Genomic DNA, 22,851 nt, shown 5'->3' on the forward strand with positions numbered 1-22,851 from the left:
GCAGAAATGGTAGTTATTACACAAACGGTCAGAATCTGGCAGCAGAGCAAAGGAGATCAACCAGGGCCATCTAGAAAAAAAGCTAAATTACTTACTTACAATTTTAAATAGATTTGTGAAAACTGATGAAACTTAGCTCTCTTCTAATGCTAATTGCTGCAAAACGGTAACAGATAGAAACATACTTTTACTTTCCTGATGAAAGAAGAGACTTTAATCTTTCTTTTGATAGGTTCCATGCTTTTATAGCAATTGAAAAATCAGTCAAAATTCAGTAAAACATCCGGGAGCGAACGGGATTGCTTCTGTGAAAATGGCTGGGAGTGAATGAGTAAATATAGAAACCACAATTTTCTGCACATTTACACCGTCCGGGTTAAACTCCCAGAATCCTTTTTTTCCACAACGCATAGTGCAACTCGTACAATCCCCATCCATATAAAGATTTCAATGATGGTTCCCCGTCTATCTAAATGACAGCTAAATGGCTTTTTAATTAAAGGGGAATAAGTCTAATTAAACTTTAATTTAATGCAAATATTACTTTGTAATTACTGTCCGTGAATCAACGCCGAAGACGAGGCAGCCGATCCACTTGCAATTAATTTGATTATCTATTGTACACTTTGACTCTCAACAGATGCGTATTAAACACCACAAGGTTCATCCAGAGTCACAGGTGTTAACAAGTTTGGATGTTTCACGTCAATCACAATTTGCCGTGTAAAGCGGTAGGCTAAATTTTTTTTCTCAGTATTAGGCATGACTCACAGCTGTATAGAGGAACGTGAATATGTGTTGTGATGCAAACACAGCAATGTTTGTAATGCATACATATGCTGTTAAATTCATACAGTACGGTTCCAGTGAGTAGTGCTGAGTATTTGCATAAATATTTGAAAAATGTGGTGCGATAATAAGCTAAATTTTCTAAATTAAAATGTAGCTTCACTACACTGACACTACCCACCAAAGAAATTAGCAAGCTAAGCTACCAAAATGCTAAATGTAAAATTAGCTAAAGTACATCAAACTACATAACGAAGATAATCATGTTCTTATTACTGCAATGGCAATATCTGAGAAAATGCAGCACTGTTATTTCTTATTGATGTAACTAAATGGTGAGTCCCAAACAATATGAGGTCATCATTCTTCTACTAAATATAGCTTTTTTTTTTTAGTTGCCATTAGTTGCCACTGCAATTTTGTTTGTATACAAAATTACCTGTGCAAATATAATACAATAAATAAAGAAATAAATAAATAAATGTACTTTTATTCAACTGGTGGCAAAAATATGTTGCTAGCTACTGCTATTTTAGCTGTTGATATTTGCTGACTAAGTTGTGATGACTAGCTGAAACGGCAATTATGTTAATTGTTTTATCGAAAAAAGCTTGCTGCTGAAACTGTGGTGACGATTCATAGTAAGTAGTATTGCCTTCATTTTTTTTTTACACCGTCTTGGGCGGGCATCAGCAGGAGGATAAAGTCAGTGACGTAAAACAGAAGAGATGCTTTTAAGGTTTAGAAGTGCCTGTGGAAATGTAGCTTCAATGCAACCATGCTATGTTATTCACAAAAGTACCTTCACTACTCAAAAGCTATTTGTTGTTGAAAATTGCAACACTCTGACCACATTAGTACAGCATATACTCACGTGTGCACGCCATAGTTGGAGGATCTTTTCCGGCCCTGAAATATCCCACTTCACATCGGCAGACTGCAGAACCTTCTTCATAGCTGAAACTATTTAGTGGGCACTTTGAACACTTGATGTTTCCGGCAAAAGCCTTGTAGAAGCCTGGCTGGCATGCTGGGTGCGACAAAAAAAACAAAAAAAACAAGCAAAATAAGGTCATGAGTGAGATATGACAAAAAGACGGAACATACAGTTGGCTATATGATAACAGCGTCAATGCAACAAGCTGGTAAACCAACTTATTAGTTAAAGAATAAAAAACAGTCTGGGATCATCTTATTGTAGACACAGTAAAGAGTCATATAGTTGAACACTCATCCAAAGTAGTTGATTTTGAAAGTACTTCATACATCAAAGACAATTCATCATGGGCTTGTTGATGTCCGTCTTTATTTAATGCTTGATTGGAGGTAGGGGACGAGTAAATTGTTGCGTAGAACTCCCACAATCCCTTTCAAGCTTTACAAACCAAAACAAACTTTAAAAAGTGGCCTTCTACTGTATGTCCATTAAGTTAACACATTGTCAGCCATTGACCAAGTAGAAGCAAAAGAGGTAAAGGTGCTAGCCTAGCAGGGTACTACCACCAAGTGCTTCACACTAAACCAAACAAGTATGTCAATGAGATTTGAACAAAAGTAATACGAGTTAAAAGAATAAGTATTTTAAGACGTCAGGAGTCACTATCAAGAAAAGAAGAACTGGAGAGGAATGGGAAGCTACCTTGCTTGAGTAGCCTGACAGGAAGTGAAAGAAAAGAAAATGCAACGAGGAGAAGGTGATAGACTTGTGAGGTGGGAGAAAGACCTGCATGGACTAAGTGTATTCACTGGACACAAAAGATAACCTGCTTGTGTGATATTTCCAGACCATCATACCTGACCTAGAGACTCCAGAACAAATCCTGTGCATAGTCCGCACTAAAAATCCATTTGACAGTTTGAACTGAAGTAATACTAATCATTCACGATTGGTCAATTAAGCTGGTGCACATGTCTCGCCGCCAATTAACAGACAAAAAAAAAAAAAAAAAAAGTGAAAGAAGGGCTAATTTTACTTAAATTGATTAACTCTTTTACTTGACTTTGTCCTTGTCTTGCTCATCTTTTAAAAACACAAGCTTGAGAATGGCCTACCTTCATGTAGCAATCAATTATTTTTAGCGTAGAACAGATATTGGCTTTCAAAATGAAGTTAATTACTGAGACGAAATGCGCACACAAACACAAGATTGTATCACAATGAGACGTGTCGTGACTTATGGCATGCCGAGGCCGCTGACATCGTTAACCTCGTCTACCTCTGCGTCCTTGAGTCGCAATCCGTCTGTCAACTCCGACCCGCTCTATACGAGGTCCTTTTGACTCTGTCAGCCTAATGGGGCCTCTGGTCGACCTTTCATGAACCGAGGCAATGTTTCTTTTAAGCCCTTGTAACAACATTCTGCCTCAATTTGTCTGGTCAGACTCTATTCCAGGGCCACAGTGGCGCTACGCTGTGGCTGACGATGCAGCAACTGGGAACTCACACACACGCATGCATGCAGACAAACATACATAAATTGTTTCAAGAAATGCAGGCAGGTAGCTAAAATGAAACACTGACTTTTTTTTAAGTACATTTAATTGTGCAAGTAATATATTAAACTGCAGAAAATCATCAATAAGTGATAAATTGACAAATTAACTAATTCACTCCCAGCCATTTTCAACTGAAGCAACCCCCTTAGATTTTGACTGACTTTGCAAGGCCCACAGAATATTGTGTTCTTTTGCTATAAAAATATGGAACCTCCCAGGAAACCCATCAGGAAAAAAATAGTATATTTCTATCTGTTTCAGTTTTTCAGCAATTAGCATTAGCAATCAATATTCACAAATCTATTTAGAATTGTGGGGAAACAACTAGTTTGCAACATGGCCCTGGTTGATCTCTTATACTCTGCTGCCACCTGCTGGCCGTTTTTGTAATTACTACTATTTTTTTTCACCCGCTCACTGCAGTTGAGAGGCTGCATCAAAGCCTTCTGTATGCTCTATCATGAAACAACAAACTTATAAATACGTCTTTGGGACACTTAAAACATTTAAAATAGAACGTATTTCTACGTTTTTGGGAACAAATGAGTTAAAGAGCGAATCGTAATATCGGAATGTCTCCATTTTAGATTGTTTTTGTTAATGTGTGTTGCCCCACGCTAAGCAAGAAGATCCGATTGAGAGAGGAGACTGTGTCTGAGGGGAAAAAGAAATCCACAAAATAGGCTATATTTGAGGGCTGATATAAAAATGTGTGAAAATAATTGTGCGGCAGTAACAATGGTACAGTGCAAGGTCGTCAAGTGACCGAAGGCGGTGCAGTGGTTCAGAGTTGCTGTGACTGTCTGCCGTCAAGTGCCCTTGGTCTTGCACTGAGCCCTAAATTGCTCTCAGATTGGCATTGTAAATGAGAAACTTTTCTCAACTGCCTTACCTGGTTGAATAAAGCCCAAGTATAGTCAATAAAAATAACACTTAAATATCACAAAGTCAGGCGCCCTTGTATTTAATTCTGTGAAGTAAGGCTGACTTACAAAACCTCAGTCAAGGCCATCAAAATAGAGAGAGGATTTTCTTCATGCTGTTTTCAATGTACAACTTTACCATCCCTTGCTGTCCTCATTCGAAAAAAAAACAACACACTCACTTTCTCTGATTGCTTGCGCCAAGATTGTCTGAATGAGCCGCTGTCAAAATTAAACCGTTTTCAGTCAAAACACTTTTCAATTCGCCCACCTTGCGCGCCACCAGCCGTCGTTAGCGCATCCACAATGAATAGGTTGATCGATGGCGCGTTTCACTGTTCTAAGTGCAGCGTTAACGGGCCCTAATTGTGGTTTGAAATTGATTTTTTTGAGCAACCACCCTTCCCGTTTACATTAAGTCCAAGCAGAGTATCTTATCTGTGTGGGTACAGATCTTGGCTGTCAGGTCTGTATCTGACAAAATGAGATCCAGCTCGAGGGGGCTTCTTGACTGATGAATGGAATAACTGACTTTTAGAGGGCAGCTGCGCATCTCGGAGGTGAGCACATTTGAGCTGGGTACGAGAAAATAGTTTTCTGACTCACTGGCCTTTGGGGCCCCCGGTCAACCGTTGGCCCTCAGCCCAAGGTTAATGGGATCTGGAAGTCATCCAGAACATCCTCACAGCCCTAAGTCGTGGACCGTAAGATGTAGTTGTGAGCCCTTCAATTTGGTGTTCGCTGGTAACACAGTAGCATGATGACCTCACAAATTGTACCCACGTTGGTGGATTGGCCTTTAAATAACTGACATGAAAGAAATAGCATAATTCCATAGAAGCTATTATACATTATAAGCCATGCAACTCAAATACATCTTTTTGTAACTCACAAATGAAAGGAATAAAAAAAATTATATATTTACATTTTTTTATTCGCTATTTATGACATTCCTTATTGTAATCAGTTATTGAAAATGCAAGGATTTATATTTTATACCCAATGCTGTGAAAAAATAAATATTACATTTCTTTTTTTTGACATGCATGTAGGTGGTATCGATTTTCGAAGTCTTGGCAAAAACGAAAATAAGCATTCTTCCCACGTTGTTAAACTGATGCGTTTATTGTTTCTATAAAGTCAATGAGCATTTTCATAAGTTCCAACATGACTGCTAAAAATGCATGCATAATATGCAGCTTTGTTGTTAGCATGAGCGGTCTTTTGCAGCCGATGGGTGGTGAATTCTTCTCCCGGTGGTCAGCGAAGGAGAACAATTCCAAGAGGAGCACAATTCTGCAGCATTTACTTGCAGAACCACATCAACAAATGTTGCAGAATAGTTCAGCTCTTGAAATCAAAAGCAGTGCGGTGAGGAGGCGATGCAAATGATAAAGAGATCGCGACGGAGATGGCGGCGCCAGAAGCTGAGAAAAGCCTCAAACTATAGAAAAACAATATGAAATGTAACTTGCGACAATAATTACAGCTTTTGTAGCAAAAGTACACTGTGCTATTATTGCAGGGGTCACCAACGTGGTGCAAGTGGGCACCAGGTAGCCAAGGACCAAATGAGTGAAAATGTGAACACAGGCAGCTATTTATAGAAATAAAATGTTACATATTAATCCAGTATTTATCACTTTCCCAATTATTATGAGAAATCATAACATGGTCACTGTCTTAACAAATTAAAACTATTTATTGCTAATAAAATCAAATAACTAAAGCCCAAGTGATTATTATTAATATTTTTTTAAACCCATGCTGATTACAATCTTTGGCTGAATACAATTTTCATCCGCAATTAAGTGGCCGATTAATTTGAAAAATATATCATGAATAAAATAACGTATGTTTTGCTACCTCAATGTTTACAAAAGTAAAGATGTGAATTAAGAGGCAGAATATTTTACTGTTTTACAATACTTTGTTTAAAAAAAGAAAAAAGGCCAAAAAATCCTTCGTCGGGGGTTTAAACATGGTAATTAATGTGTTAAACAAATGTAAAAAAAAAAAAAACAAACAACAAAAAAACATTAATAATAATAATAATACTAATACTACTACTACTACTACTACTACTACTACTACTACTACTAATAATAATAATAATAATAATAATAATAAAACAAAAGACCAAAAAAAGCCAAATTTTTTTTGCTCATTTTTTTTAATGTTGTAAAACAGCCAATATTGGGCGATTTAATTGGTCAGGCCCCAATAATACCATTATTTAAGGTAATTTGTGCAAATTTGTTATTTCAGAAGTGTGTATCAAAATGGTAGCTCTTCACATTAATCAGTACCCATGTAGTTCTCAATTTCAAAAAAATTTGATGACCCCTGCTTTCTTACATAAAGTACTTCGTTACTTGCAATCATTTTGCAAATCAGGATTCTACTTAAACAATACCAAATCCCTTATAATTATCTCGGAGCTACAGCAAAATGACTGTTCAAGACAAATCAACTGAATTAATCTGTTTTTGTATGCTTTGTGGAATGAAGCCAACAAACCCAAAAGATGATGAAATATCTCTCATATTCTGTAGAATCTCCTGAGAAGTGGCACTCTGGAACCAACCCTTTTAATAGTTTTTCATGCAATCAGGACCGATGCCCTCAACACTCCAATGACTGGGCCTCTCTGCTGCACATCCCCCCCCCCCTTCTCGCTATCTTCATTAAGTGATGCGAGTGCAAGCTCTGATTTGCACTTGAGGATTAGTTTGCCTCACAACACATCTCTGCCAAGGTGTTGGGAATGGTGTTATGTAGTTTGTGGAGGAAAAAAAAAAAGTTGGGCAACTTCACCTCTGCATGAATATTGATGTCGTTAAACCGTTTGTTAGCGCTAGCTTGAAAACTTACATCCAATATTGTCTATTCTTTGCATGAAACACATGAAAAAGAATGTGGTCACCTGCTGTCTTTTTTTTTTTTATGTCATTGGTGTAGCACTTGCAATATTTGTGTACAATGTGCTTGTTTTTGTTTACTGCCTTTACACATCATTCCCTTCGCTGGCTCCCTCATTCAAGTGTCTATCATGAGTTACTCTGCAAAGTGGCTGGTGATCACAGGGCAGGTAAATGAGTATTGAACCGGTGTCTTGGTTTGTTGGGATGGATGAGGACGGGTAAAGGACACAAACAGCAGCCAGAAGCTGAAAGCACAACCTGGTCGATATTCATTTGGACAGTGACGCAATTTTTGTAATTTTGGATCTTTGCACACCCAAGATGGATTTGAAAGTAAACCAAGAGGACATAATTGAAACAAAGGGTTTAGCAAGTACTAGCCTACCAGTCAAAAGTTTGGACGCACTTTCTCATGCAATTGAATAAGAATCCATGTCCACAGCTTTGACTGTCTGGTAGTGTATAGCAATGACTAATTAAAGATTGCAACCATCTTTAATTAATTTTCACAGGCTCGAAAGTAATTGGAAAGCCGACTGTATTTTCATAGATAGGACACGATTCAAAGAATGAATTTAACCATACAAGGGCGACATGTTTAGACAGTGGTGTACCACAAGGCTCCATTTTAAGTCCCCTATTGTTCAGTGTTAGCTTGTAGCTATTTCCGGTTTGTGCAACACATTTATGATGCAATGTCCCTGTTAAATAAAATGAATGAATGAAAACGAAACAAAATCAATATACCTTATATATAGCAGTTTATCCGTGATCAATATTATTCATAATAGCATTCATGGATGAAGGAATATAATACAACACTGAAATGTAGCAAAAAGGTATCAGTAGTTAATGTGACATTTAAGCAAATCAATTGAAAATAATAGAAACGTCATGCAAGGCTTATTAATTGCATATGACGTTGGTGATTTATCATCTGGTATGCTGTTGTCACACATTTTTTTCCGATGGTGTGGGAAAAAAAAAAATATGCGTCATAGTTTGAACCATACGGATCTTTTCTCATCTGTTCATATCCAACAGAGCTCGCTTTCCTGTTGTCGTCATGCTTCATCTGCGCCACTGGCCCAATTAACGCCTCCTCATACCGAGAACCTATATGCCGCTGTTTTAATAACAATTTCATTTTGAACAAAAATAGGCTGACATAAGGGACTGAGAATGTGAAACTTATATTCTTTTTTTATTTTTTTAATAGCAAGTTTTCTGGTGAACGTTTCATCCCTTCATAGTTATTTAATCTTGATTTATAGAACTAGTTTTCACCAGTTTAATTAGGCTACAACGTTGTTGTATGGTGGTTTGTTGAATTTAATCGGGCTTGGCTAAGATAAAACGGGCGCAGGCTCATTATTGGAAAGGTAAGAGAGGCAATAAGCTGTTTTAATTCTGCTTATTTTAAAAAGAAACAGTATTCACGAGGATAATCAGAGCTAATTATCTCTGCCATTGACTGCACTGAGAGTGTAAGCGACTCTATAAAAGATTCAAGCAGTCGCACATTGAGCTCTCAGCCACCATAATATAACGGTTAATGCAAGTTCAGCTTTCAGTCTCGCAGACATGATGTTTTAATGATTGTAATAAGGTGTAAGGTACTACAAAGTGGCACATTCCAAACAATCTATTAATACAGCCAATTTCAGTCATTTACATCCAAATAACACTTTGCTAAATCAACTGACACACTCATGAACTCCACAAACACATCCTCAAAAGCGTTTCTATCTACAGTCGAGTGAATGCTGCCTGATGATCGCTTTGGGATGGATTGTAAGGAGGTTTTACAACATTGTCTGACAGTTTGAAAGCCCTGACTTGTAGCTCAAATGTATGACTACAAGCCATAATAAAAAAATAGCCCATAAATCTACTGCTAATTGTTGGAGGCGGTTGACACAAACGTTGTGTCACTGTGATCAAGGGAGTGCCGGAAAACCTGTGCCAGAGTCAAGACTTTAAGGTAACCAATTCACACACCTGTTTAGGTCATGTCATGACGAGAATAACTGGCAATGTTATACAACAAGGAAACCTCGAGGACAAACCCGTAAGAATGTTTTATGTAATTTATGTGCAACCTCAACTCAGTTGGGATTGTAAAAGGAGAAAATATTTGGACAGTGAAACAATATAATTATGGTATGCTGCCATTTCTATTGTTATGCAACGGGTACAAATAGGAATGTAACGATATCCAAACATCACGATACGATATTATCACGATATGAAGGTAACGATACGATAATTATCACGATATTGTGGGGGCGTTGGCGATATTTAAAAAAGATCGCAATATTGTAAATAAGAGAGCTCCTACTAAAAAAAAAAAGCACAATATTGTGCTTTTGTACATAACAGCAATGCATATAAACCACCTACAATCTCTAATAACAATATTGAGGCACTAACTTGGTAATGCAAGCACACATTGATCGCTTCACAAGCAAATTAGTTTCTCCTTCATCTGACAATTAGCATAGATTTTAAACATAGAAGGCCAAAACATCCCTAATGAAAATTAAATTGCACTAATAAACTAGCCACTAGAGGGTGCTAAAATTGCACAAATGGAAATCAACCTGACTTTTTTAACTGATGTGTTCCTTTTAAATATTGTGACCATGACCCTGACGATATTGTGGCAGTTTTAATATCACGATATCACAAACACACAGTGCAGAAGTGTTTATGCAAATACATAAGCGATTTTAATGAAACTTGCGGTTTTCACTTTTCTTTGTTGTGGTCCACTTGCATTGGGGACAATCTGTCTGTCTGTCTGTCTATCTATCTATCTATCTATCTATCTATCTATCTATCCATCCATCCATCCATCCAGTAACAGATCACATTATAAGAAAATGACACATACATATACACATCCATTCATTCATTAAGCACCCTCCCTAGAGAAAACTCGCCACTGTATACGGTGCCACTTAAACTATTACCACCATGCTTTTACAAAATATGTTAAAGACGCATGATAACACAGTCAAATGTGATAATTGTGCTGGGAAACGCCTCCAATTCCCCAACACCCCACAGTGTATTTTTTTTAATGGCAAACTGATGACACACAAAGTACAAATTAATGCAGCGCAGCAAGTGTCTTATTGAAGAAAAATCTACCCGCGATCATTCATTCCGCAGTTCAAACGCTGTGTATCTATTTTGTAGTTGTACGGCAGTTGTATAAGCAGGGGTCTGTAACCAGCGGCTCTGGAGCCACATGTGGCTCTTCAGTCCCTCTCCTGTGGACCTCTAAAAAGGTAGTAGTAGAAATGTATAATTTTTTTTTTACATATTTATTTTTATTTTTTTACATATTTATTTTTATTTTTTTACATATTTATTTTTATTTTTAGATAACGTATTTAAATGATTTAAAGAATGAATAATTATAGAGTTAAAAAATGTCTGTGTTCAAATTTTTAAGTTGTCACAAAAAAGATGAAAGGTACATGCAAAAGTTCTTAAAAAAAAAAAAAAAAAAAAAAAAAAAAACTTAAAATGTCCAAAAAGTGACCATAAAATGTCAAAAAAGAAGAGGAAAAGCACAAAATTTACCATGAAATGTCTATAAAATTGCCAAAAATGTCAGGGAGTTAAATAAAAAAGGCAGAAAATGTTCAAAAATGAACCAGAAAATGTAAAAAAACCAAAAAAAAAAACAAACAGAAGAAATCCCAAATATTACCATAAAATGTCCAGAATAGGAAAAAGAAAAAAAGAAAGAAAGAAAAATGTATGAAAAATAAAATTGCAGACACACTCAGACACACACAAAAATAATAAAATAAATAAATGGAAGACCAAAAAATAGTAGAAAATGAATCTCAAAGTATTGGATGCTGCATTCTTTTCTGTTATGGTGTAACTCTGATCATGAGACTCTCTGCAACACAGAACCTGACCCAAACATAAACAAATGTGATGCATTTGACCGAGTTTGAACGAATGATCAATTTAAACACCTCAAAATCCACGTGCCCAGTTTATGCATTGTGTTACATTGGACCACGATGCTGAGCCAAACCAAATGAAATCTCATACAGCTGAGCTCCCAATGTCATATGCCAACAATGACATTGACTACATCGACTCATTTATCCTCAGACTTATTGGATTCTATTAGAGGTGGACCACATCATTCGCTTGATCTAAATATAAAATTTAACGTAGCTCCTCTCTCATTTAACGTCACATAAGCGTACACTTTTACACACAGATGAGTAGTCGGTATATTCTTTTCCTCTCTGGTTCCTGTCTGATCTATGGAGTTTAATAGTGTTTAATAAGGCTGACATTACATTGGTATAATCCCACTCTGTCATGCACCGACACACAACCAATTCCATTTCCATCGGCTCAGCTGTTTTCTCTTCTGCTCCGGAAGATAATTTCAATGAACAAAAATGCTTCAAATATCAATTATGAATGAGGAGAGAAAGATGATGGATGCTTCTTTCCTTAAATCCTTTGGTATTCTATTCAGATTTTGTTGAATATGCTTTTTTTTTTTTTATAACAAAACGTACACAGAGCAAAACAATCAATTGCGTTTGAAATGTATCTTTTGTGACACCCGTGCAGGAACTTTCCTTTTTCTGTCTCATATTTGTTGGTTCAAGCTGCTCTTTTTTTTTCCACAGAGGGCACCGTAATATGTCAAATGAAAAACATAACTGAAACATAACTTTAGCATCCTAGTATAAATCATTATGTTTAGAGCAGTGGGTACTGAACTCCACCAGCATCCTATGCACATTCACTCAACCCTAACTGAAAAATAAAATGATTTTTATTTTATTTTTTTTAATTCAAGACATAGGTATACCCGAAAAATGACATTACTGCCTAAATTCAGTGCTTAAAGGGATACTTGACTCATTGAGCCATTTTCAACAGTAAAAAGTTAATATTTTGGCCAGAATTAATTTGATAACTCAATTATTTTTCACGTACAAATATTTCAAGCCTAAATTAAGATTTATTTAATATTTTACTTTTTTTTTTTTTAAGATAATTTTAACACAAATCCCAAATAAACCTTATATGATATGTATATATTAGTCTAATAATGCCTATTTAATTGAAATACATAGTCCTCAGGTTTATGTATTTTGTATTAATAAAGTACAATTACTGTAAATTAAAAATGAGAGTATAAGTAGTTATATAAAATGCATAAAGTATACTGTTTGAATTGCATAATAATCAGGTTACCGATACATGATAAATATACTATGTGAAAAATACTTGTGCATTTTCCCCCCCATATTTTTTACATAGATTTTCCCAAAAATGTATAAATAATAAAAGTATGTATACTTTATTAATACTACATACATCTGAGAATTATGCATTCCAAATAAATAGGCTTTATTAAAGTATTGTGAATATGCATCATGTAAGTTTTAGTTGGTAGGTTTGTGTTAAAATTATGTAACAAAAAAAAAAAAGTAGATGGGAATTTGTTATGTAAAAAAATTACATATATCTCAAGTTAGGCTTGAAATATTTCTGGGAGTGTAATGACCAATCACGGCTCAGTTTGCTGACCAAACCCAGAAAACAGGTGAGCCGTGATTGGTCATTTCCTCAGCACAGGTGATGTCATCTTCAGTCGTCAGCAAGTGGCAAAATTAGTTTTTAGGGTATTAATTGTTCATGAAAAAATAATGACGTTATCACAAAATATCTTCTTACAGTTGAAAATGGCTCAATGAGTCCTTACAAAAATTCAGTTTATGTGAAGTGAGAACACTTTGGTTTAGCACACCTCTCAAACGTGGCGTTATCATGTAGTGTTTGTTGCTGACTGCAAGGGATACTAATGGTGTCTAATTTACAATGTCGTCATCCCTCTCAGCGACCTGGCTTGCCCCCAGAAGGTGCCGCATTGCAAGGTGTTGCTTATTTTAGACTGACCTCTGTTGTATATAATGTTGTAAATATTGTTAATAGCATGGGAGACACTGCCCGGGTAGCTGTAAGGGAGTGAGTAGATAGATTAGTTAGTTGATACACAGGGAAGCCAGAATCCGGATTCAAACCCTCACCATTAGCACTGTGAGTTGAGTGCGCGAACCACTTTGAAAATTGACATTTTACAGTAATTTTACTTTACTGGCTACCGTGGCCCAACAGTGGTATAAAAAACTCATCATTGCTGGAAAATCTGTGTTGTGTTTGTTACGACTTGCGGAGTTTGATGTGAACCTGTTAGCCTGCAACAACTATCTTGTCTTTAGCATTAGCATAGAACGACATGTGGATTATGGAAGCCCGAAAGTGTCAAAATTCAATAAATACAAATGCCTTTTTGAAATAACTATCCTTTTGATAAATAACAGACAATTATGTAATATGGCCATTAAATTGTAAAATGAGGTGTTAGTATTCACCATTTTGTAAAAAAAAGAAAAAAAGAAAAAAAAAAGACCATTGTGGAAAAGGACATTATGAAATAAAATCTGACTTTGTAAAAAAAAAAAAGTTTTCTTATCTTATAAAATCTTGAAAAATAAATTATTAAAAAAAAAAAAAGTATGACGTTGTTAAAATAATCATTATTAAATATTTAATCAAAATAAAATATTTGTTACATATTAAAGAATAGTATAACACTTTTCATAGTAATACTAACACATCATTTTAAAATTTAATGGCCAGATTACATAATTCTCTGCTATTTATCGACAGGATAGTTTTTTCAAAATGACCTTTTTATTTATTGAATTTGGACACTTTTGGGCTTTCATAGTGGATGAGTCACCCTAACATGCAGAAAGATAAGGATATTACTCATATAATCACAGGCAAAGCCACATCTGTCTTGTGGCTGACTTCCCTCATTCTAAGTAAGGCATGTATGAATTCATGAAATATTATGCTGTGGTGGGATACTCCCAATATTCTCTGGCTGTTAGTCGACAACCAGCTGTGGCTTTTACAAATCACACTGTTGTCCCCAGTTTGTGTAATTAGTTTAGTGTTATTGCGTTCACGTGGAACGGAGGGTGTAAAACGTGTTATTGCTTTTTAACCGAACACAGTGGGGAGACAAATGCGCGCAACGTGATCAATAAATCATATCTGAATACATCAGCACCCCTCCAACTGGAAAATGAACTAGTGACTGGTCCTCTGTTCATAATTGAAATTAAGAGTGTAATAATATGTGCAGTGTAATTTCTATTGTTTAACATGTAATGAAGTTTTGTAGTTAATGCACAGTTTTATGGATGAAAAGGAAATGTTAACAATATTCCTTAGAGTGGGTAATGTAACAAATACAGTAATCGGGTATTATTGCCAATGCTGTACCGCTGTATTTGTAACTCTAACTTGTAAAAATGCTCTGATACTACTACACAGATACCACTTCACCAGCCAGATATATAACTTCCGGGTTAGCTGTGAAGGTAAACACCAATGAACTCACTTTTAGCCGACTGTTCGTATCATGAAGCTGTGGTGGAAAAGGGCCATGTCAGACCAGGTAGGCAACATTTTGCCCCAGAGGCTAGCTAGTTGGTCCTGCTAGTAGCGTGTAGCGTATATATAATCTAAACGATGAATCCATGACGGTGTTATGTATCATCTCAATTGTCCTGACAGTTTTATATAAAGCTAAAATATTTGTGTTACAAGGTCAAGTATGAGGCAAGAATGTGAGAAAAACATGCACTTGTTTCTTAAAATGCTAGTAAAGCTAAATTTGGAATTTCTGCTATGTGAATGTTTTTGAACAATATTCAAAGTATCAGTTTGTGGTATCGCCAAGTACTCAAATGTATTTAGTGCATCCCTAAATATACCCCATCACCATTTCCCTATTTCCCCCCACAGTGCAACTGCCTTCTTTTCTAATTGTTCATTCGCCAAGTCCTCATCTTCCAGGGTAGTTGATCCACTCTAAAAGCCTCCTGCAGTTCTCTAATCACATTGACCACCAGCATTCAAATTAAAGTTGTCACCACCACTGCTGGAGACCACTGGTCAGGGCAGCGTGGCTTTGAGCACGTCGACATCAGATAAACGCATGGGGCTGTTCTTGTGATGGAAAGTACCAAAGGTGGAAAAATGAATAAATTAAGACATTCTGGCTTTCGTGTCATGGTAACAGCGAACAGATCATCGTTATAAATCGCCATGCTTTGTTTTTGATCAAAGGCTGACATTAATTGAACCAATAAAAAAAAAGAAGAGCTCACTGTTGATTGACTATCAATTTCATTAAAAATAAATAAATAAATCCAACAAGTTTGTATTTTTTACAATGACTTCAGCAAAATTAATAGAGCACCTAATTTTGATCGACATACAGAGTACCGATACTGTGTTGTTCCGATACCGTTTTTTTGGCTCCCGATACCGCTATCGATACCCAGCTTTGCAGTATCGGCCGATACCGATACCATACCGATACTTAAGATTATTTTTTTCCCTCAACATGAAAATGCTGTCCTGCCATCGGTTCAGAGCATTCAAGGGCCAATAGGATATCTTAGATCGGCATGCAGTGAACATGTCACATACCAGTGAATGTCGTGCACGGACAAGACACAAGATGCTGCATCCAAAATCCTATATTAGCGTTGGAATTAATGGTATCGGCATGTTACTTGTTGAGTAGTCACCGATACCGATACCACTGGTTTAATGCAGTATCGGCACCTCTGCCGATACCAGTATCGGTATCGGAACAACACTAACCGATACCAACACCGACCAGGTATCGGTGCCGATTCCAGCCTTATTTTAATTAAGGTATCAGTTCTCCCACCATGGACGATACCACTATCCATTATCTTCTAGTGGCCATTTTAGTGGCCGTAGAAAATTTCCATTGCATACAAATTCAAAAAGACTATATTGGGATATGTAGGTTAGTCCTTCAAAATTTCTGTCATTTTTTTGGGAATGATTTTATGTACGAGAGGTATGGGTGTCTGGTATCGGTGAGTACTCAAGAGTTGAGTATTGGTATCGGTCTGAACATCCCTAAGATCAATCATGAAGTTGCGCAAAATTCAACCGTCAACCGTCACCTCAAAATGTTCAATATCCAAGATTACCAACACTTTATTAAAACTGAAATGACAAGAAGCTCATGTCATGGCATCTGTGTATGTTCGTGATTGTTTTGACAACATTGGCGTCCATACGTGAAACTTGCGCTTTTATGTTAACCAACCATAGCTTACTTCACACCGGAGGGCTATATGTTTTATTTGAGTTGAGCGCATTTGCCATAATGCGGCTATGATGTTGTTCAAAGCCTGCATAATACATTCACAAGACTCCCCGGGGTCCACCGCTCGCACGCAGACACTATATCAACAAAAATATATTGAAATCAGTTTAACTTCTTCACTGTGCTGCTCTCAAATAATTTCAGAGCCAAAAGCTCCCTCAAGCCAGCTCGTCTCTTCTATATATAAAAGTAGAAGAAGAAAAAAAATAAATAAAAACAGCTTCTGATTTCTAACAAAAGAGTTCTTCTGTAAATCAAAACATCATTAAGTATGTTGCTCCGCCTCTAAATAAAATGCAAATGAAGCCCAGTAAAGGGATTTAATTAAGCACATAGCTTTGTGTTTCCCTTGCAATCAAACCCCAGTGGAGTCTTCCAGCAGTTCAAACATATTAAAAAAAAAATGCCTGGTGTGAGTGGATGATGCCAAAACCTATTAGCTTATTCACATGCATATGCATTTAAATACGGTGCAGTATATGCAGCTTATGTGCTGTTTCAAGTAGCATTTAGGTGGAAAATGTTTCTCTTTTTTTGGTATTACACTTAAATTAAGAAGAATATGTGAATACCAAACTGCTAGATTTGATGACCATTTAATATTATTTCTAAAATGAAATGCACATAGGCCTAACTGCCAATATTTAATTATTGTGACAGAGCAAAAAATATGATATATTGTAACTACTGAAATAAAAAAATAAATAAAAAGTGATGGATTAGACGTGTTTAATGCCCCAGTTAATGTTTCCGTCAATTCATACCATAGAAGTTCCACAAAATTTTCAGGTGTCTATAATAGTGTTTACTTTTGAATCTATCAAAATAAAGGCTTCAACTTGACTGAAAAGATTGTCCTGGTCATAAATAAACTTGGACTTGCATTCTCATTTCCTAGCGTCCTCTTATTGGATAACAGACAGCAAAGTGAGCTAAATGTCTACTGACCTGCTTTGCCCTTTTCGGGGTGACCAAAGCACCAGAGTTACTGTGTAAACTTACTGTAAATGAGAGTAAGCTGGCACTAAAAATCATAACTGTAAATCTGCCTCCACATAGTTTGGTAAAGCTTTGGCAAGAGGGTCATAGAGCACTGTAATGCTTGTTAATGCTAAGCTAAGAAGCTAGCGTTAGCAAGACGTGAAAACTGTTAAGTCATAATACTTCTACATTCTTTTTTATTTTTATTTTTTAAGTGTTCACAGTTTCGGTTTCTCTACAAACGAAGCCTCACAGTTCAATCTCAAAGTTTTGAAAAGGGGGAAAAAAAAAAAAAAAGTTTAAGCAGTTTAATATTCTGGCACGTCTGCGGAAGCAATCCATTTGAGCTTCTCCTTTGGAGAGATTGCAGAGAGGTGTGTTGGAAGCCCACATAATGCCTGTGATTATAAGAGGAAATGATCTGACTCTATAGGTAACCTTGAGCATCTGTCACAAAGTCTGTATTTATTTTCCAGGAAAGCCATTTGCAAAAAAAAGCAATCCCAAAAGGAGCAGCGCTATCAAGATTCATTTTCAGGTGAGACAATTAGTGAGCAAGATGCAATATTGCATGGTGGGAGAAAAAAAAAAAAAAAAAATCTAATATGATAAACACACAGAAGGATGAGTTCCCTTCTTATGGTAATCCATAGACCAGCCTTCCCCAAATGTTGCACCCCCGTCAAGACTTCTTGACAGACCTGTCACAGCATATTTATTCCGCATCTGCAACTGAGAAAAACAATATAAAATGCCAGCAAAAAGAATCCCTTTGCCAGCTAATTGCATGGCCAGATGGATCTACTAACAGATTCATTCTCTTGAGCATCCAGTGACACTGACAGCACTATCAGACAGACCCATCGGAACGCCGCGCGTGTATATGCGTGCGCGCGCACTTGTGTGGGCTGTTGAACCTTCAGCATGGCATATTCTGAACACCGCAGACATCAATATGATCGCTTAGAAATGAGAGACGAGACGGTTTAATTTTTGCACCGCACATTCCAGTTCCTGCCGGTCTCTTGGTGATGTGCTACTCTAAAAAGAAAAAGAAAATGGTTATATAATATGAGAAGTGTGAAATTGCTCAGTCAGATATTCAAAGTGGTGTTTTTTTTAAACACAGTATCCTCTTGAATGCGTGAGAAATGTTCAACTTGTAATCAAGAAAAACAACTAGAGCTGCAAACATCTATGAAGGTGCATTGGGGCGTACTATGGACTACTGGCACATTGAAATTCATTTTTTTTAATGACACCAAAACCTTTGCATATGTATTTTTATTTTTTGCCAGGTCTGATGTAATGATCATTAGTTTTCACGCATGTTTAGACCACCAAAACAGCATAAATCTTCATGGCAAACAGCACGTTGCCATGGCAACAGTGGAAAAAAAAAGAATACAAAGCTTTGATTTTACTTTTTATCTTTAACATCTTTACGTGAAACACCCACAATTTCAAGACAATCAGATAAAAATATCTAGGAGGAGTTCTTGAAAATATTACCTCTATACTAGCACACCAAATTCATTGAAACCTCTGTAGGGGGCGCTACAAACCCATTTATTTGTTCTCGTGGACGAAAACTTTGAAATAGCACATTTTCCACCAGTCCCGATGTATGTTCGAATTCTGGTGAGTTTTCATCTCAAAAATTAAATTGTTTGCAGAGAAGAAGAAGAATTACCAGAGAAACAATTGGGATCTCACAGCAGTCACTGCTTGGGCCCTAGTTAGACATTTTATTAGAAAACTCAAGCCATCAACTGTATGACATTCAATTGCATGTCCACTGTTAAGCCTGTTGATCGTTAGAGGAAAAATTAGAAAATGTGTCAAACATCATAATTGACTTACCAGTATAACTGGTTCAATGACACAACATGTCTACAATTGATTCTTTGATCATTTTTAATGCTTTTCTTAAATTACCCCAGACTTTAAGGCAAATACTTTTTTTTTTGCAAGTTCCTTAATTTTTCAACGAATAAAGGATTCTTAATGACAACAAGTGGATATGTTAGGGAAGTTCTAAATCCTGACTTTTTTTTCCCATTTTCAAAAGTATGTTTGGTCACTAAAAGCAATTATTTTCCTCATCACAGAAGAACCAGTCGTCTCCCTAGACAGTCCATGGCATTTTACAGATCTATATGCATAATTATCCGTATTGAGCGCTTTCATCGCTCTCGACGGAAGGACAGCAGTCTGTAGTCCCTGGCAACCGAGACTCCAGAGGTAGATATGTCCCTCAGGGTTAGTGATCACTGAGGGGCTTCTTGCTGGTTGCCAAAAAGAAGTTGAGACACAGCCTCGAGAAGAACATCTATCAAAATGGTGGACGTGATAGTCCTCTTACTGTTACGTGCAGCATCTACAGTAGAGACAAAAGTAAAGTCTTCTTTTGGAAAGTCCTATTTGTTGTTGCATGTAAGCACCTTTTGTCTGTGTCCATATCCAGTGTAAAAATCCTGTTTGCAACAATGAGTGGAACATCTGTTTTCCCTGTTGCTGGTCCCTCTGAGCTCTTAAACAACCAAAACAATCCAAAGCAAGATTCTGTCCTGTGTCACCTACTCTTTAGTGCCTCTCTTGTGTCTCACTATTCTTTTTTTTTTTTTTTTCATATAATTTGCCTCTTCTGTTCTTCAGATAAACACTTATTGCTTGCATCCCACAGTGAAGCGAAATAACTGGAACCCTTTCTGTCCCCTAAGGCACGTGATGGAAGGCACATTCCTCTCCACTGCAGAGCTAACTGCAAATATGTGGAAGTTGTCCGCGACATACCTAAGTGTCACGCCGGGCAAGTGGATTGCTGTCAGATATCTATTGAAGAATTGATCCAAATGACTAAAGTAGCTCAGGTAAAAAAATAAAAAAAAAGTCACGTGTGAGTTTTTTGTACCAGTCTGTTTGTCTCAACTTTCAAAGGATCAGTAAACTAATATATATTTTTGCATTATAAGCAAAGGAATAACTACAAACACTCAAATACTGTCCTAAAATCATTACATTAAAAAAAATGTATTTAAACTAGGGGTGCACCGATTTATCGGCCCCGATTTCCTTAATTTTGGAAGATCGGTGATCGGCCGATCTCTTAAAAATAAGACGATCTTTTCCACCAATCTCATCTCAAAAAAGTCAGCCATTGTCCTCTTCTGCTGAGACGATTAATAGGATTTTCATTTTTATTTGAGTGAATAATTCGTTTGTTTTATTTTGACGATATTGTTCAATGTTTTCCTATAAAACAAGATTGGAACACAGAAGGTATATGCTGCTTGTAATGAAAAAAAAATCGGTATCGGCAATAATCGGTATCGGCAATAATCGGGATCGGCAGGTCAGACTTTTTAAAAGATCGGGGATCGGTGATCGGCCAGAAAATTGTTATCGGTGCACCCCTAATTTAAACCTCTGATGATTATGATAAACTAGGAAATGTGGCTAAAAAAAAACCAACAACTGAATTTTGAAATCACTGGAAATGGAAAAAATAAATAGAACTCGGGTTTATTTTTAAAATTGTAAGCACTTTTGTTGTGCGGGGCAAACAAAAAAACAAAAACAAAAAACTCAAGAGATTGAACATCTATTCTCCAGTATGTTGCCGTAGCAAAGAGAGCATAAAAATTGGATGTGAGTGCAACAGAAATGGGTCAAGTAGTGTCATATAAGTCCAAATGTACACTTTTCCAAATTGTTGGCCACATCAGGGGGGAAAAAAAAGAAAAAACGAATTGTAATAACTGAGGTACACACGTCTTGTGCCAACTGCAAAAGACTGTCCTTGCTTCAGCCTGTTAGTCACAAATTGGATCTCAGCTCATTCCTTGAAAACTATGGCCATAAATTATTGACTTCACTTTCTTTAAGGCATTAATATGTTCCAATTCTAACAGAACCGAGATTAATAAAGATTATAATCACAAATAAGTGATTGAGGACGCACGGGAAATTTTCACAGATGGATTCGTGAGCTGTCCAACTCCGACCAATAAAAATTCTTGGTGAAAAATTAATTAAACTAAGGGTGAAAATAAATGTCACTGAAATGATACCATTTTATACAGCTTCTGTCAACCACACTTTAACTTTATTTAATAATTGGTCATTTTTGAGTGACTGACCTAAAGCTCGTGCTCGTTATTGAGCGAAGACAACTATTAAATATACATTAGGAATATCTGTATAAATGGCAACAGGTGATATACAGGATTAGTGAACCTTCTGCCTTCTTCTTGAAGAACATTTAACTCATTTGCTCCCATAATGTGTGAATACGTTTTTTTTTTTACGTTTTAAGTGTCCCAAAGACGTATTTATACGTTTTTTTGTTTGTTTTTATGCTAGCGCATACAGAAGGCTTTGATGCAGCCTCTCTACTGCAAAGAACGGTTGCAGAAATGGTAGTTATTACACAAACGGCCAGCAGGTGGCAGCAGAGCAAAGGAAATCAACCAGGGCCATGTAGAAAAAAAGCTCAATTACTTAGAATTTTTAATAGATTTGTGAAAACTGATGAAACTTAGCTCTCTTCTAATGCTATTTGCTGCAAAGCGGAAACAGATAGAAACATACTTTTTTTTTCCTGATGAAAGAAGAGACTTTAATCTTTCTTTTGATAGGTTCCATGCTTTTATAGCAATAGAACACAATATTCTGTGGGCCTTGCAAAATCAGTCAAAATCCAGTAAAACAGCCGGGAGCGAACGGGACTGCTTCTGTGAAAATGTCTGGGAGTGAATGAGTTTTAATAGGCTAGTTCTGACTGTCACTGTAAGTCACTGGTACGAGAGCTAACTATATTAGTAATTATCTAATTATGATCTAGTTTTCGTATAATGAAGTTAAACTGCATGTTCAAAATAAACTTCAATCAATCAACCAATCAATAAATCAAATTGATAACCCCCGATGATCTCTCATGCAATAATACAATAACATATTTGTGCCTGACTAAAATATTCCTTTCCACATGGTAAACAACTGCACCAGTGCATCTGTAAAGCTAAGGCTGTCAATGTTGTCTGTTGTCAAGCACATTGAAAAGCACAGCGGTAGCACATATTTTCACTCAGTGCCATTTTTGTTAACACAGGCCGACAGAAAGGAGGCAAAAGAAAAACGGAGATAGACTAACAGTGGCCAGTTAAGTGGCCTTTCCATTGAGTCTGCGACTGCATGTGTGACAGTGTGTATCAGAGACATCAAACAGACAGCGCTCGCGGTGCAGAGATTTTGGTCTGACACCCTGGGGTCTTGTGGTGCCCTGTGGCGCCCATAATGTTAATCGCTGCCCATGATCCTGTCCTGCCTACTGTTAACACTCACAAGGAAGGGCCATTGTGACAAGCGTGTTTGAAGCTATGCAGTCATGCACAACTGTCTCAAGGGCTGACATATAAATTTGTGCGGCTAGACAGACTACATGGGG

General features: G+C 36.7%; 1 protein-coding gene across 4 annotated transcripts in view; it reads right to left on the bottom strand.

Annotated features, from left to right (window-relative positions):
* LOC144031002 (ephrin type-A receptor 6-like) overlaps positions 1-22,851 on the bottom strand; it is a 187,172-nt gene that overhangs the window by 61,464 nt on the left and 102,857 nt on the right. For all 4 annotated transcript variants that reach the window (XM_077537683.1, XM_077537681.1, XM_077537680.1 and 1 more), the window contains one exon: positions 1,664-1,819. In XM_077537683.1, coding sequence (XP_077393809.1) covers positions 1,664-1,819 — 156 coding nt within the window. The remainder of the gene's footprint in view (positions 1-1,663; positions 1,820-22,851) is intronic.

This window comes from Festucalex cinctus, chromosome 11, assembly GCF_051991245.1.
Source record: "Festucalex cinctus isolate MCC-2025b chromosome 11, RoL_Fcin_1.0, whole genome shotgun sequence".
NCBI classification, from domain to species: domain Eukaryota; kingdom Metazoa; phylum Chordata; class Actinopteri; order Syngnathiformes; family Syngnathidae; genus Festucalex; species Festucalex cinctus.